The following is a 17,676-nucleotide window of genomic DNA, read 5'->3' as shown; positions in this document are numbered from 1 at the left end:
AAAGATAATTTGAAAGATATATATAAAAATAGTGATTTTCATAGAGCAAAAATACAATAAGCCATATTTATAATTAGGATATATATGCATAAAGTTCAATAATAAATAAAGTGAATTAAGGCTTACACTAGCAATAGTCATATCACAAGTATAGCAACTATTGGGGGTAATTTCGTATTAGCTGAAGACTTATGCATATAGGCACATCAAGATATCTCAGGCTCGGCCTAAGATCTGGTACGAGCTTAATCGCCGACCTCCTTTTCAAAATTCAACCTATATCGACTACCGACCCACTCTCAGCCGATCAATCCTCAGCTAGTAATTCTAGCATCGGCCTTCACTACCAGCTTCGACCATTAGATCCCATAAAATCTCTTTATAGCCCCTCATGTCATCCACTCATGTTTTTTAAGTACTACTGCTCACCAGCTCCCTGCATCAAAAACTACAGCTGAATCGGACACGCATCCTCCTACCAGTGGCCCCATCGTATAGATTTATGCTTTACTAGGGAGGCCGAATAATTGCCTCAGATCGGCACTCTCGAATAATTATCTCAAATCGGCACTCTCGAATAATTACCTTTGATTGGCTTTAATTCAATGGCCTTTGATTGACCTAAGCCTCAATAGTCTTTGATCGGCCTAAGCCTCAATGGCTTATGATCGGCCTAATCTCAAAAAGACCTCAGATCGGCCCAAAATTCAAGTTTTTCTTTAGCTGCTTCCACCGTCTACATTAAGTGAGGAATAGATGCCTTGATGGGATGCATAGATGGACGTCCTTAGGCCCAAGGCACTATATCAACAGTACTCCCTTCGTCTGATCCACTTCTGACTTAGACTCAGGAGTAGGAGGTCTAGTGTTACGGGAATAATTTTGATACCTCGGATTCATATCTGGGATGTAGATTTGAGAGTGGCCGAACCATATTCATGCTGAGATAAGATATCCTTAGCTATATTCATGCTAAGATGAGGTATCCTTGGCCATATTCATGCCCAGTTGAGGTATTTCTATACTTAGTCATCTTCATGCCAAGCTAAGACTCCATTTGAGTTCTACCCATTACGTGATCCACTCTGACACTTCAAAGGCCTCCTGACTCATATACCAACCACCCACACCATGCAGAAAAGATCAAAAATAATAAATACCCTCATGTGGAAAGCATATGAAAGCTAAAATTCCGCACTCAATATATTGCCAGTAATAGCCTTCTAACTCCATGGAAGCAAATGAGGGCTATAATACCACAACGACACATCCAACAGCCCAACAACTTCGGAACTGCACGTTTTTATGATTGTTCAACCATACTCTATAAATAACCAAAGCCCCAAGGATCTAAATAAGCAAATCCATTTCAGCAAATCACTTGCTCTTTTTTATTCTTTGATTTCTGATTTGAGCGTCGAAGGATTTTCGCCGGAGTGAAATCTCCGATTTGACTTTGTTTTGCAGGTCACTCTAGCATCCTAGTGTAAGATCCAGTTGTCCACCTTCTGACCTCACCAGGAACCAGCAACAACAGCAACCAAAATATGGTGGTATATTCTCAAATTTGTGATTTAGATAAGAAAAAGTGAGCACATACAAGCAGTTTTATAATTTCAAAAGAAAAGATAAAACAAATAGGAAACTAAATGGTATGGAAGTTATCTCAAAAAAAAGATATGATGGGGATTACTTGTTCTCAAAAGAAGTTTGGCAAAGATCATTTCATATGGATATGGAGCATAAATAGAGGAGAGATTATCTCAATGACATGAAAATAGTAGAGCAAGATTTGGAGAGTATGATGGGTCTCTTCATAAATTTTAGCATATTTGGAAGTAAAAAAACATCTCATTGATTTGCAAAGAGTAAGGATGTCATTTGCATCAAGTGGATTACCCTACTAAATCAAGGTCCATGTTAAAGGCGAATAATGCTATTCCACGGTCAAGCTCATGCAAGGATAAAAGAGACAAACATGATGATAGGTAAGTATAATGTTGTGCACGTGAGGACTATATCTTGCTTGTCCTATTTAGGATCTTATGGATGAATCGACTGAAAATCTCATTTGATTTGTAGATTGGGTTAATACAACCACTTAGATAGTAGGATTATAGGTTGGCCTTAGCGTAGATACGTGAATAATTAAAAATGGATTAGGCTAGTATAACAAGATAGACCTTATCAGGTCTTTTTTTCTTCATATAGAATTCAAGCCGGCGCACTCCAAAATCATTGTTGGATATTTATGGAAGGGCTAGCACAAGTATAATCCTATTATCTAACTGATTGTGCTAGTCCAATCCATGAATCCAATGAAATTTTCAGTCTATTCATCCAAACAAATCCTTAAAGGGATTTTAGGCCAAGGCATTGTTCTAAGAGAGAATTAAGTTGAATCTTAGACTTCTTGTGCAAGTCGTTGCTACCATTGGGCTATAACTCTATTCACTTCTTCGCATCTTTTATAGAGGATCAAGTTGTCATGTGCAAATTCAATTCTTTCCTTAGAGATTCTAGTCCACTTTCCCATTGCACTAGCTCCTTTGAAGCAGCAGCTTCACTCCTCTAGTTCCTAATTCCAAAATAACTCAGAAGGCTATGACCATATGGAGACTATCAATCCCATTAAGGACAAATTTTGATGAAAGCTATATTTATGAAAATAGATCCATGTAGAGGTGATGTTACTCCACACCAACCTAATTGAAGAGGATATACTATGAATTAGTAAATAGTATTCACTATTCAGTATTTTAAGACCATAGCGATTCCCCTCTTGCTTTATAGTCTTCTATTTGAACCACCTGATCCTCCTCAAGACCACCATCTCCTTCAATACTCTAACTCATTTTTGATGACTCCATTAAGCTCTACCATGTAGTGGTATTGAATTTTTCGTAGTGGTATTGACTATTGGTCAACACTATGTCAGGTGGTCGTGCTAAAGACAATGGGCCTTTCACATATTGCAGATAAATGGGCAGATTATCTTGCAGGGGAAATAGTTTGCTAGGAAAATAGTTAGCTATGAATTTTCATATTTTTTGATGAATAAATTCCATCCACACATCCAAAATCTTGGTCAGATAGATGTGTCAAGATATATTGCTTGAGTGAATTTAGTAAACTATTTTTATTACAAAATAAAACTAAAAGAAAATATTCTTAATCTTGACTATAATGTAGGAGTAAAGGACTAAAGATGAGAGTAAACAAAGAAACTTCAACTGTCACGAAAAAACTCTAAAAATTTTTTAAAAAATCTTGAAAGAAAATAATAGAAGGAAGAAATAAAGCTAATTTTGGCTATTAGTTTATTTGTTTTTAAAAAACGATAGAATACCCATCAATTCATTTTATGAGAGAATAAAGATCTTACATTGTAGCAGGCAAAATTTGCCATGTCAGTACTATCTAGAGGTACTATTTTAGTACAATATCGAAATGCTCGATACAACAATTATTTGTTTCATCTCTCGTTCCAAGTCACATTTTGGTAGTGATATGGTATGGTATGTTTGGTACAGGATGGCATACATTGGTTGGTGAATCTTATCAGTAGATTACCAAAAGCAAAGATAGAAAGATCAAAGAAAAAATTACTTAGACAAATATGTCCAGCAACACAATCAACACCCATGCGGTAGCCTGCAAGTATTTCATGCTTCACAAAATGGAATTGCCAAGTTGCTAGCACGGCATTGATACGGCCACCATAACTGAACTCCAAAACAGGATCCCTACTACTTTTTTCGGAAGAACCATCCTTCTGTACTTCATACCATGAGAGCTGCAAAATGGATCTGAAACTATCAAAACAAATATGTATCTTCCTCCCATGAGCATAATATTTGCCAATGTGCTTGATGATGTCTATGTCCAACAATTTGTTAGCCAAACAGCTTTCACAGAAAGAGTCTTTGTTGAACTTTATAAGAGGCAATGCGGAGCCATTCAGTAGACATATAAATTATCATGCCCTCATTCGAGATTTGCAAGCTAAAAGTCATGGCAGCCATGCATATTCTGGAGAAGGTCCTCCACAATATGCAAGACATCCAAAAATCATTCTTTGTCCCTCTGAGAGAGTCGACTCAGTCCTTCCTAGAGTCGACTCACAGAAGTATGCCAAACCTATCTGCGTGCCAGAGTCGACTTTTCTTCAGTAGGAGTCGACTCCTCTTAGCCAATCTTGTGAAATTTATTCTTTGAAGTATTTTGGCTTGGTATCTTTAAGAGGATTTCTTTCATGGATAATTTTTTTATTATGAGTATCTAAGAACCCTATATCCATTTTTAAAATATATGATTAGTACCATTTTTTTCAATATTTTGTTATCATCAAAATCAATCATTTAGATTAACAATATCGAATTACTAGCACATAACCCTTACTAGCAAAGTGTCAAAGTATCAACATTTAACCATCCTATTAGTAGGATATCATAGTACTAGCATTTAATCGCTCCACTTGTAGGATACTTAACTATCAGTATTTAACCCTCATTAGCAAGGTTCGATGCATAGTTAGGCTGTGAGTCAAAATCCATTCCAAATCAATACATTTTTTCTTAAAGACATATTTTACATTCCAAATCAATACATTTTTCTCAAATCAATACACTTTTTCTCAAATTGATGACACACCAGTGGATCTTGGACCGGTAGTTGGTGATGACTATTGACACTAGAAAATCCAAAAAAGAAGGGACAGAAACTAGGGAAAAATAGATTTACAGATTTTTTAAGAGAAATCAGGCGATTGTTGGTCAGAATCGAGGCTTTGATGGTTGAGGAAATTATGGAAAAGGTCTACCAATAGATCTTGACACTTACCTTATTTTCTGGCAATTATTTGCATGTGAATCCGTCAAGCACGACGATGATCTTCCATGAAGAAGGAGAGGAAGGAGGAAAAATCTCTAGTAATTTCTTTGACTTGGGGCCTCGATCTTCAATGAGAAGAAGAGGGAAGCCCTCCTTTTAAATAGAGACGGAGAGGAGGAGTTCAACTCCCTCTTGACGGTGGTTTTTGACTCTAATCAAGAGTCAATAAGGAAGAAAACTCCCATCAGGAGTCTTCTTTCATTTTCTTTCATTTTTCTCCTACCGCTTACAATTCGTGCAGCCTATTTGGGCTGGATTGACAGATTGGAATATCACATAAATCATACAAGCATTATTGAGAAAGGGTAAATCATCTGCAAATTTAAACAAAGCACAAGCAGACCATTCCCACCATGTGAAGACAACATCTCTAGGTACATGCTCTCCGCTAGTCCTGACTCCATGAAGTATACTTCTATTCCTTTCAAGCCAAAATTTCTACCACAATGCAATTATGCAATTATAAGGAGATACCATCCTGCTCCCATTCTTTTCACCAGATTTGGTATTTCCAATCTGTCCAGAGATCAACTAGAAGACCATCTTGCATTAGCATCCAGTCTACTCAAATAAGACTCGAATATCCTTGAAAAATTGGACTCCAAAAACAGATGAAATCCAGTCTCCTTTTCAGCATCACATATAACACAAACTGGATTATGTGGCCAATGTCATTTCTGAATATTATCAGCAGCCAGAATTTTTCCTTTGACAACCAAACATGAAAGTTTTTTAACCTTCTTTGGAGCACAAGCTTCAAAAATATCCTTCATGCAACTACCTAAGCACCTCCAAAGTTCAGCAATGATAGAATGATTTAACCGAAATGTCCCTGAAGCATTGCATTTCCAACCCACTTGTTACTGTCTTGAATTTTCTTCATTAGTTGATTGCTTTACACAAGACAGATCCAAGTCAAAGTCCTTTCTCACATAAAAATCTTTTGTTTTCTTGAAACATATAAAGATCTTCTTTGGCTATGAGGAACTCAACATTTTATATTGTTAGAACTTTCTTTAAAACTGGATCACTATCATTAGTCCGAACAGAACATAGGAATCCTGAACAAACAATGTATCCAACACTAAGAACCCTTTTCTCTCAGAAAAAACACCACGAAATTTTGAACCCACAATACTGATGGCCTCAAGAATTTATTTAATAAGAAGAATGCTGGAGAACGCTGACTAGAACTAAAATTATTGCTCTTGTTAGGGAAGCTTCAAAGCTATTATTTTAATGCCACCAATTACTAATGCAAAGCCCAAACCATGGGTTCCCATGGTGGCAGCACAGGTCGCACCATTTAGGATAATTTAGTGCAAGACAATTAGGTCAAACTGCCAGAACCATCCCAAATCCATCTGCATGTGCTGCTTATGTTCTTTTTGGAATGATATAAATGAACAGGAATGGAGGTTCTCCAGCTACATTTCTAGATGCCTCTTGGAAGATGATGGTGAAATCCACAAGATGTATATTTCAACAAACAAGGTCATGGACTAGAAGTTAGATATTTCTTTCTTCCAGAAGAAAGGAGACATAACAAAAGCCATAAGTGGAGAAAACTTTGAATTAGCTAAGATCTGAAACTTCAAGTATACCAACATGCAAAGAGAAGATATTGAAAATCAATATGCAGATACAAGATACTGAAACTCAACTGCTGAGAACGGCGCTGTGCCACTATAAGTGTCCCTGTACACAGTTACCTGGAACTGAACCATGATACTGAAATGAGTTCAGCAATAGGAGGCGCAGAATTCCACAGCTAAGAGATATTGGCATGAATGACATGTAGAACTGAAAACCATCCTAAAGAGTTGTGTTGTTTGAATACATAATAACGAAAACTCCATTTACCGCTTCTATGATTATATTGGAATGAAATGATAGAAGCATAGATCCAACAGTAGAGTTAATCTTTCCATGAAACAAAAATTTTCACTAATAAGTATCACTTTACAAAATACTGCTGCAGAGGTAACAGTGGAAGAGAATATTTTTACATCCATTAAGCACTTGTACCAAGCAAGCTTTCTTTAAAGCTTGCGCTTGCTTGCAGTACTGTAATTAGCAAACCACCCCCGCCCCCGAACCCCCAATAAAACAATATATATATATATAATATATATATATATATATATAAGTACATAATGCCCAATTTAATGGGGAGAAGGTCCATATATCAGCATCCTTTTTAGTAACCACCGCATGAATTTTTCAAGTAGTATATGTCTGGAAGCTCTTTCCACAGTCCTTCCACTCCTTGCAGCCATGTTTGAAGCAAACTTGTCTATGCCAACAATGGCCTCATAAGCTACAGGATTTCAGGTGCATTTTCTCACCGAGCTTCAGCTAGTCTTTGTCGGATCTCCTCTGCACTTGATATCTTGTCAACACTGAAGAAAACAAAATCAATTATGTAAATTAGCATTGGCTTGGAATAACATATTCTCTTCATTACGCCTTTTTTATGAGAAAAAGATGGGGCAAAGCCCAAAGCACTTGATTAAGGTAATAAAACAAAAGCACAAAAGGGAAGATTTATGCATAGAATAGCTTCTGAAAAAGTATAATTTGCTTACATAGAGCAAATGTCACTGCATGGGTTCAGGATGATTACTTTATTATGAAGGATAAGTTGATAGTGATCACTTTGGTATGGACTTGCTCTGCTTAATGATAAATACTATAATTTATAATATGAATCATCATGCACCAAATGTGATTGTGATGATGACCTTTACCCAAGTTACTTTTAAGACCGTCTTTGATGAAGTGGAGCAAATTCTTTCACTAGGTCATCTGAACTTGGTTATCAATTTTGATATCCTCAACAAAATTTGTACTAATTGCAAAATGAGTCGCCTACTTCAATAAAAAGTGGGCCCTTAAACTACAACGCATGTGATGAAGAGCAAGAAATATGAACATAAACACATCTAAGCATCCTTGAACTTACCAACAAAGAATGTCTCCACTGGATACTGTCTTTTCAGAGATCCAATCTGGAACTAGTTCTAGTAACAATTTCAACTGTTCTTCAACTTCACCTGCAAATTCAGAACGTTCTATTTTTCAATTTTTAATTAGATAGATTGCCGCACATGGATATTTAAACCAATCTTAACTGGCAATACCTCTATCCACTATTTTACAATGACTTGCAATTATCTTGTAAATAAGCTCATGCTTCGTCATTACAGATCGTTTAGCTGACTGAAATATAAGCAAAATCATGTCAAAAGTACTGGGCAAGCATGCTATCAACTTTTGTCGTCTCATTGCATTGGCAACTCCAGCCTGTTTCTCCTCCAGTGCTTTCTTCTCCTTCCCTCTTACCTGTAAAGAGCTATTGGGTTAAACCTTCATCCTGATTTAAGAATGGTGCATTTAATATAAATTCATAGGATAAGATAGTCCAGAAGAACTTAGCAAATTACGACATTGATCACGTATACATGCGCTTAAATAAATATAATTTCCTATATTTTAAAGAACAATGCAGAGAGATATATCTAAATCGATTCACCTGCATATACCTATGAAACACAGAAGTACTGCTTGAAATTTTTTTTAAAAAAGGAAAGAAAGAAAAAAAAATAAGTTAGCCCATTCAACAAATTTTACCCGAAAACTTCCATTATCAGTTAAAGGAATAGGCATAAAGAAACTGTGTTTCTAATGCAATGTGGAAATAGCAAATGAAGGAAGGACTTTGACCGAAGCAGCACTAACAATATATAACACTCGAATCAAGTGCATTTCAAACGAGTGCAAGGAGTAAAAGGAGAAAAAAAATAATCTAAACAAAATGAATATGCAATATGATACTACATATTATGAAAATAATTGAGAACAAGATCATGGTCTACTAAGTGTATTGGTGCATTCCATGCAAATGAATTTCTTTCAAGTAAATTTTAAGCATTAAAAAGATAGATTTACTTGTAATAAGAGAGCAAGGCTTACAGATTGCAATAGAGTGTCTGGAAGAAAATGGAGGACATCATCATCAGTGGACAAACTTGGGCTTCTATCATGTTCATCCAATGCTTTGGGGCTCTTTGTTGGAGTTGCAAATAACTTGGCCCGTGTTGACCGTTTTGCTGACTTCTTGGCTGGTGGTGTATCATGATCCATGGTTGGGCGAGATCTCTTTAATGTTTGAATTTCTGGTGTAGTAGCCATCAGCCTGGCAGGAGTAGAAATAAGTTTGGCAGGAGTTCCCTTTATATTATTTAAATCCTTTGCAAAATGACTGTCAGCCTTCAACCTTTTGGTCTCCTCTTCATGAGTTCTGCTGTTGCTCGATGAGGCTTTTAAAATGGGGGAACTAATCAAGGGTTTCTCAGATACTAGTGACTTTGTAGAGAATTTTATAGGAGATTGAACAACAGATATAAAAGGATCTTCTTTAGGAGAAGGTTCGTTAAAACATGTAAGAGATGTTTTCTCTGCCTCAGATAAGGGAATTTTCCGAAAGAACCGCCTCTGAAAAGATCCAGACATGTGAGAAGGCACTGCAAATTGCTGCTGTGATGGTGTGTCTGAGGAAGGTTCCAGAAACGTTGAATTGGTGGAGACTCTTGTAACTTGTGGAAGTATGGTCGGCTTTGTTTGACTGAATGGATGTGGAAGTTGTTCCTCTGGAATTTCATCTCCCTATTAGGCAAAGGAAGCTGTTAATATGGATATATTCCCATTCCACGATTGAACAAAAAATATAATTTCAAAATTCACTATAGAATACAAAGAAGAAAGCTACAACCCTCGATCATTAGAAAGTCAAAAAAAGATCATAAGGCTGGCAAATCAAAATCTTTTAAACATTATCCATCACTACATGTGACTATAGTGACAGAGGACAGAACTTTAAATTCTAAGTCAACTGAAAACACAGTCACGCATCACACAATACAAATATTCAACTTCAGACAAAACCTTTCTCTGCTTTCAGTCCAGGAAAACATGCAAAAATATAGCTAATAAAGCAACTTTTTGTACCTCTGGATGTTCTTTGAAGAACTCCAGAAGCCTTTCTCTGAAAACTTTTCTCAATATTGAATATGCACCTCCATCTTTTGGCTTTACATTGTTAGCTATTGCCTCAATCTGGAGAGCGACTTGAAGCTCTGGCTTCATACAGCAAGTAATCTCATCATGGGAAAGCACTTTCTTGATTGAAATGGCTTCAGGCAGTATGTATTTCAATTGCGCTAAATGCCCATAAGTAAACCTCCTGCATACAGATATAAGACAGATTTCAATCAACAAAATAAAGAAATCTTGGATACCCAATTTGCTTAATTACTGAGAAAGAAGGTAGAAGATAACAGGTAACGGTGCATTAAAGAAAAGAAATAAGTACCGCTCAGTCAACTGCCGAATACTAGTGCAGACATTAGAAAATGTTGACATGGTTCCTTTCAATCTAAGCAAACGAATCGAGCTCTCCATGCAGTTGAAGAACTCACACAGTATCTCATACCTGATCACCAACAAATCAACTGAACTTTAGAGAACTATAAATTCAGATAAATCTACACAATCTTAAACAGTACTAAAACGCCAAACTCTTGGGATCATGAGTGATGCCTATGTCTGTGTACATATAATAAGAACAGATCAAAACAATAACGAAACAATACTTCTGACCATATAACCAAACGATACTTATAAGTCACCAAATCATATGGTGAAAAGGGGTCATAAAGATCAAAAACAAACAAAGAACTGGTTACTCGCATTTATGCCCTTCCTCCTGGGAAAAAGCATTTTTGCGAAAGATCATCATTGATCGATTAGGGAAAACAATTTTATAGAGAGAAAATCAAATTTTATACATCGGAAATCCCAAATCTTAAAACACTTAAAACTAGAATGAAAAAGGCATCTATGCTTGTGCTATATATTCATCTCTGATGCACAATCCATCTCGACAAAAACCAAGAGCGGGGGACTTACTTTTCTGGGAGCTTGACAGGGGTTTTAGCCCTCGATGGCTTGTGAACTGAACCAGACCCCGAGCCGGCCTCCATCTGCTCCTCCACAGACAAGAGATCGTCATCGGATCGAGTGAGATCGGACCGATACGCTGATCTTTGCAGGCCGAGGGCGACCTTGTTCACCTCCTTCACCGAGAAGGCGACGCTCCGGTTCCTGGCCCGTCCCGGGAGCTGGACCGGCTTCTCAGGCGTGCAGATCTGGTCGAAGGGGGCGGCCTTGGAGGGTGACGGGGCGGCGACCAATGGCCGGGATTTGATCGGAGGGCGAGGAGAGGAGGAGAGCTTCTGATCGCAAGAGATGGAGGGCTCCGATGGTGCGAGGGATTCCATGGAGATCGGGGAGGAGAGGGATGGGAGAAGGGGCGATGGATTGGAGCGGCGGAGGGATGGGAAATTGGAGGGATGAATGAAGGAGGAGTAATAAATAGGGAAAGGAGGAGGGAGGGCGGCGCAACGTTCGATTTTGGCGGGAAGGGGGATAGCGGGAAATGCCAGCGGTGTGGCCGCGTGGCAGGTGCCGATAACCTGCGGGATGCTCGAGGGTCGGAGAAATTATTGATTAGGACGAGCCTAGTACATGTACCTCGCATAAACCAACACCATTCAAAAAAAAAAAAAATTTTTTTTTATCTAAAATAATAAAAATAAAATTTATTTTTAAAATTTTTGAATAAGTATAGATAACAGTGTATTTTTTTTTATTTTTTGAATGATATATTGATTTGTTATTGGATATGCAAGATACATGTAGCAAGATACACCTATTAGACCGATTCTAACTAATAATTTATCTTAAGAAGAAGTGTCATAGCCCAAGCCCAAACTAGATTAACAGACCCAAGCCCAAAATGAGGAAAAAAAAAAAAACAAAGTAAAAATCGGGAGTCTTCTTCTCCGGCGAGACCCAAGCACATTAGGAGTCCTAGGATCCCTCGAAATCCTAGGACCCTCTATAACAAGGTCTCCCCTCTCTTTAGAATCGATCCATCGGCCTCTTCTCCCTCTCTTTCTCTCCGATTTTCCCGAAGAAGAGCCGCGGGCACTGTTGGTTTCTCGCCGTGATTTCTCGCCGGTGAGGTCACCGGAGCCGAGGTGAGTCTCCTTCTTCTTCCCCTCTTTCTTCTCCTTCCTCCCATGCTCCTGTACGCGGCTGCCGGCGACGAGTGTCGCCGATCTACAGTCGGGAAAGAGACTCTGTTTTTGGGTCTCTTTTCCTTGAATTTTCCAGCGCCGGCGATCGGAATCGATCGCCGGCCATACTTCTCCGTGACCGGGGGAGTGGCCTCCGTCGGCCGCCGGCCTCCGCCGCGGCGGCCATGGCCCGAATGGCCGATCAAGGCCGGAGGACCAAGGGTCCCCTGTTCCGGCACGGGAAGAACCAAGAAAAAGAAGAAAAGAAGAAAGAGAAGAAAAAGAAAAAGAAGAAAAAAGAAAAGAGAAAGAAGAAGAAGAAGGAAAAGAAAAAGAAAAGAAAAAAGAAAAGAAAAGAAGAAAAGAAAAAGAAAAGAAAAAGAAGAAAAAGAAAAAAAAAAGAGAAAAAGAAAAGAAAAGAAAAAAAAATAATAATAATAATAAAAATAAATAAATATATATATATATGAACAAATAAATAAATAAATAAATAAATAAAAAATAAAAAATAAAAAAAATGATGAGAGAGAGAGAGTTTCTCTCTCTCCTCTCTCTTCTTTCAGTCTGAACCCTGACTTTCTCTCTCTAGAATTTTCTTTCTCTAGATTGTTTCTCTCTCTTAATAGATTTTTCTCTCTCTAAAGTTATCCTTCTAAGATTAGCGTAGTGGAAGGCTTCATCTGATGATTTTGATCGAGTTCAGGGAAGAGTCTGATTTTAAGTGAGATTTTGATTTGAGATTTGTTAGATTTAATTTTAAATTAAAATTAATGTAAAAATATAATTTTGGATAATAGGCACGGAAGAATCTCCTAGAAGTTAGTTGATCTGTTCATTCAGTGCTCCGTGAAAAGTAAGTAATGAATCATCTTCTCGAGATATTCCATATTTATTCTGAAAATAAATAATTATTCTCTGAAATTATTCATGATTTATGAAATTATGTTTTGAAAGAAAAGTGCTTTTGAAATATTATGATACGTCGATTTATGCACATATTCAGTGAAAAATTATGTTACATTATGGTACAAAGTGTTTTGATCGGATTTATGCTCTCAGCCTAACTATGTTTCAGTGGGCCCCGCCAATGGGGATCATACGTTGGTACTTAGTGGACCCTGCCAGTGGGGATTGTGCGCTGGTGTTTGTGGACCCTGCTAGTGGGGGTTGTACGCTGGTATTCTGTGGACCCCGCCAATGGGGGTTAAACGTTGGTCATAGTCAAGGCTGTTGAGTTACGAGTGTTTTAAATCGAATCGGATTTATGATTATATTATATGTGAATATTTGAAAATATTTGATTTGTATTGAATCAGCATGAAATATACTCTTATGTTTATTTGCAGCATTATTCTTGAAAATTTTATAATATCTGAAATATCTGGTAGAGATATTTGTTACTTACTGGGCTGTCTAGCTCATTACCTTTCTTTCTATTTTTCAGATTCAGATAATTAATTTCGAGCGTGGGATGAAATATTGGGACAGAACTTTTAGAAGCGAGATTAACATTGTCAACTTCATTGAACTTAGATCTATTGTTTTTATTTTTATAGGAAAAAAAATTTTATTGGATGTAAGACATTTGATTTAATTACTTGAATTACAGTTGAATAATAATTATTTAAATTTATTCCGCTGTGATGCATTGATATCGTGATGAGATGCCTTGCATGCTTATGGAGAGAGTTCTTCATAAGTATGCGGCGGTTACCGCGACCCTCGATTCACAATCTCGGGTCGGGGGCGTGACAATTAATATGGTATCAGAGCATAAGTGGATAAATTATGACACATAGAATTTGACATAGTATGAGTGTAGGTGGGTAAACATTAGGAATATTGGGACGTTAGAATATGAGCATCATAATAAACCCATCCTAACAAATAGATAAATGAATCTAATAAGGTTTTACTACTACAAGATTACCATGCCTCCCCGTAGAATGACAAGAACTACTCAAGGAATTGCAAGAGAGATATCACAACCACGGGATGGTAGCACTCCCCATCTGACCAGTGGCACCCCTCAGGAGGAGGGAGTCGTAGATCCTAATGGGAGTGCTTCGAGAGCACGTCAAGAACCAGATATGGCTCAGTTAATGCAGACCCTAATTAGGATGGTACAAGCGCAACAACAAATACAGTAGCAAATGTTTGAACAACAGCAGATACAACGAGATACACAACAACATCAGCATCCACCACCACAACATGGAGAGCAACCAGTACAACGGAACAACATTTCAGAATTTAAAAAGCTTGCCCCTCCAGCTTTCAAGGGGACTACTGAACCTTTGGAAGCTGAAAACTGGATAATGGAGATGGAGAAGGCTTTCGCTGTCCAAGAGTGTCTTGATGAAGAAAAAATTCGATATGCAGCTTATTTACTACAAGGAGAAGCATACAACTGGTGTCAGCGACTACAGCGCAAGCATGAACAAGACGGTGAAATACTTACCTGGGAAAGATTTCGAATTGCATTCTATGATCAGTATTTTCCTCGGAGTATAAGGATCCAGAAAGAGCAAGAGTTTATTTATTTGAAGCAAAAGGGTATGAGTGTGACTGAATATGAAGCAAAATTTACAGAGTTAGCAAAATTTGCTCTGAGATTAGTGGATGGTGAGCAAGAACGTGTTCACAAGTTTGAGATGGGACTGAGAACTGAGATTCGAAAACAAGTGGTTCCATATGAATTGACAACTTATGCAGATGTGGTAAACAAAGCACTGATAATTGAAAGGGAAGTCAATGAAGAACGCATGGAAAGAGAAAGAAAGCAAAGAAAGAGAGCAAAATCAAATGATACACAAGGATAGAATAATAAAAATATCAAAAGATCAGCTAAGGGAGCAGTAGACAATAAGACTCAATAGATTGATGGTGAGCCATGCTCCAGATGTGGCAAAAATCATACAGACAAGGATTGCTATTGGAATACAGGTGTTTGTTTCAAATGTGGTCAGATGGATCATAAAATCGCTAGCTGCCCGCTAAATACCGAAAATCAAGCTGGCAAAAGAACTCATGAAGGACAACATAAGGGTGGCGGACAGATTTCTAAAACCCAGGGAAGAGTTTATGCGTTTACTCAACAGAATCCACAGGCTTCCAATACAATGGTGACAGGTATGAAAAATTTGAGGATAAAATTTCTTTTTAGGGGTGAAGAATGTCATAGCCCAAGCCCAAGCTAGATTAACAGACCCAAGCCCAAAACGAAAAAAAAAAAAGAGTAAAAACTAGGAAGAAGACTCCCGGTAGGAGTCTTCTTCTCCGACGAGACCCAAGCACATTAGGAGTCCTAGGATCCCTCAAAATCTTAGGACCCTCTATAAGAAGGTCTCCCTCTCTTTAGAATCGATCCATCGGCCTCTTCTCCCTCTCTTTCTCTCCGATTTTTCTGAAGAAGAGCCGTGAGCACTGTTGGTTTCTCGCGTGATTTCTCGCCGGTGAGGTCATCGGAGGCCGAGATGAGTCTCCTTCTTCTTCCCCTCTTTCTTCTCCTTCCTCTCATGCTCCTGTATGCGGCTGCCGGCGATGAGTGTCGCCGATCTACAGTCGGGAAAGAGACTCTATTTTTGGGTCTCTTTTTCTTGAATTTTCCGGCGCCGGCGATCGGAATCGATCGCCGGCCATACTCCTCCGTGACCGGGGGAGTGGCCCCCGTCGGCCGCCGGCCTCCGCCGCGGCGGCCATGGCCCGAACGGCCGATCAAGGTCGGAGGACCAAGGGTCCCCTGTTCCGGCACGGGAAGAACCAAGAAAAAGAAGAAAAGAAGAAAAAGAAGAAAAAGAAAAAGAAGAAAAAAGAAAAGAGAAAGAAGAAGAAGAAGAAGAAGAAAAAGAAAAGAAAAGAAAAAGAAAAGAAAAAAGAAAAGAAAAGAAGAAAAAGAAGAAAAGAAAAGAAAAAGAAGAAAAAGAAAAAAAAAAAGAGAAAAGAAAAAAGAAAAGAAAAGAAAAAAAAAATAATAATAAAAATAAATATATATATATATGAATAAATAAATAAATAAATAAATAAATAAATAAAATAAAATAAAATGATGAGAGAGAGAGTTTCTCTCTCTCCTCTCTCTTCTTTCAGTCTGAACCCTGACTTTCTCTCTCTAAAATTGGACTTTCTCTCTCTACTTTCTCTCTCTAGAATTTTCTCTCTCTAGATTGTTTCTCTCTCTTGATGGATTTTCTCTCTCTAAAGTTATCCTTCTAAGATTAGCGTAGTGGAAGGCTTCATCTGATGATTTTGATCGAGTTCAGGAAAGAGTCTGATTTTAAGTGAGATTTTGATTTGAATTTGTTAGATTTAATTTTGAATTAAAATTAATGTAAAAATATAATTTTGGATAATAGACACGGAAGAATCTCCTAGAAGTTAGTTGATCTGTTCATTCAGTGCTCCGTGAAAAGTAAGTAATGAATCATCTTCTCGAAATATTCCATATTTATTCTGAAAATAAATAATTATTCTCTGAAATTATGCATGATTTATGAAATTATGTTTTGAAAGAAAAGTGCTTTTGAAATATTATGGTACGTCGATTTATGCACATATTCAGTGAAAAATTATGTTACATTATGGTACAAAGTGTTTTGATCGAATTTATGCTCTCAACCTAACTATATTTCAGTGGGCCCCGCCAATGGGGATCATACGTTGGTACTTAGTGAACCCTGTCAGTGGGGTTATGCGCTGGTGTTTGTGGACCCTGCCAGTGGGGTTGTGCGCTGGTATTTGTGGACCCTGCCAGTGGGGGTTGTGCGCTGGTATTCTGTGGACCCCGCCAATGGGGGTTAAACATTGGTCATAGTCAAGGCTGTTGAGTTACGAGTGTTTTAAATCGAATCGGATTTATGATTATATTATATGTGAATATTTGAAAATATTTAATTTATATTAAATCAGCATGAAATATACTCTTATGTTTATTTGCAGCATTATTCTTGAAAATTTTATAATATCTGAAATATCTGGTAGAGATACTTGTTACTTACTGGGCTGTCTAGCTCATTACCTTTCTTTCTATTTTTCAGATTCAGATAATTAATTTCGAGTGTGGGATGAAATATTGGACAGAACTTTTAGAAGCGAGATTAGCATTGTCAACTTCATTGAACTTAGATCTATTGTTTTTATTTTTTTTAGCAAAAATTTTATTGCATGTAAGACATTTGATTTAATTACTTGAATTACAGTTGAATAATAATTATTTGAATTTATTCCGCTGTGATGCATTGATATCGTGATGAGATGCCTTGCATGCTTATGGAGAGGTTCTTCATAAGTATGCGGCGGTTGCCGCGACCCTCGATTCACAATCTCAGGTCGGGGGCATGACAAGAAGGACAATTGGCTTAGAGTAATCAGAATGGGTGCCGTTGGACCGGTTGCGTAACTGCAAAGCTGGAAGTTGGGGATGCCAAATAAAATTCAAAGATCGAGTTGGGATCGATCGGGACCAAATCTCTCTACAACCCAAACCTCAAATCTGAAATTTTTCTTAAATCTTAGTTCAACTTCAACTAAAATCCAAGGTCAATTCCAATTTGAAATCAATTGGATCGGCTCGAATTAGTCTAATATTCTAATTCAAGATCCATTTGGATATTTTTTGTAGGATTAAACTGAAAATCCTATA

The 17,676-nt window shown here is 37.6% G+C and overlaps 1 protein-coding gene across 2 annotated transcripts; it reads right to left on the bottom strand.

Annotated features, from left to right (window-relative positions):
* Nucleotides 1–7,032: 7,032 nt before the first annotated feature.
* On the bottom strand, nucleotides 7,033–11,367 carry LOC105031977 (CDT1-like protein a, chloroplastic). Of its 2 annotated transcripts, XM_073245695.1 has the most exons (8): nucleotides 10,864–11,367; nucleotides 10,268–10,387; nucleotides 9,904–10,138; nucleotides 9,173–9,561; nucleotides 8,869–9,091; nucleotides 8,037–8,238; nucleotides 7,859–7,949; nucleotides 7,033–7,295 (listed from the first exon to the last, which is right to left on the bottom strand). In XM_073245695.1, the coding sequence occupies exons 1-8, from the start codon at nucleotides 11,232–11,234 to the stop codon at nucleotides 7,238–7,240; spliced, it is 1,689 nt and encodes a 562-aa protein (XP_073101796.1). In that variant the 5' UTR covers nucleotides 11,235–11,367; the 3' UTR covers nucleotides 7,033–7,237. The 2 variants fall into 2 exon arrangements, with proteins under 2 accessions (XP_073101796.1, XP_010904590.2); XM_010906288.4 differs by having other exon boundaries at nucleotides 8,869–9,561; nucleotides 10,864–11,354.
* Between the last annotated feature and the right edge of the window lie 6,309 nt (nucleotides 11,368–17,676).

This window comes from Elaeis guineensis, chromosome 11, assembly GCF_000442705.2.
Source record: "Elaeis guineensis isolate ETL-2024a chromosome 11, EG11, whole genome shotgun sequence".
In the NCBI taxonomy this organism is placed as follows: Eukaryota; Viridiplantae; Streptophyta; class Magnoliopsida; order Arecales; family Arecaceae; genus Elaeis; species Elaeis guineensis.
This window is presented reverse-complemented; position numbering and strand designations above follow the sequence as displayed.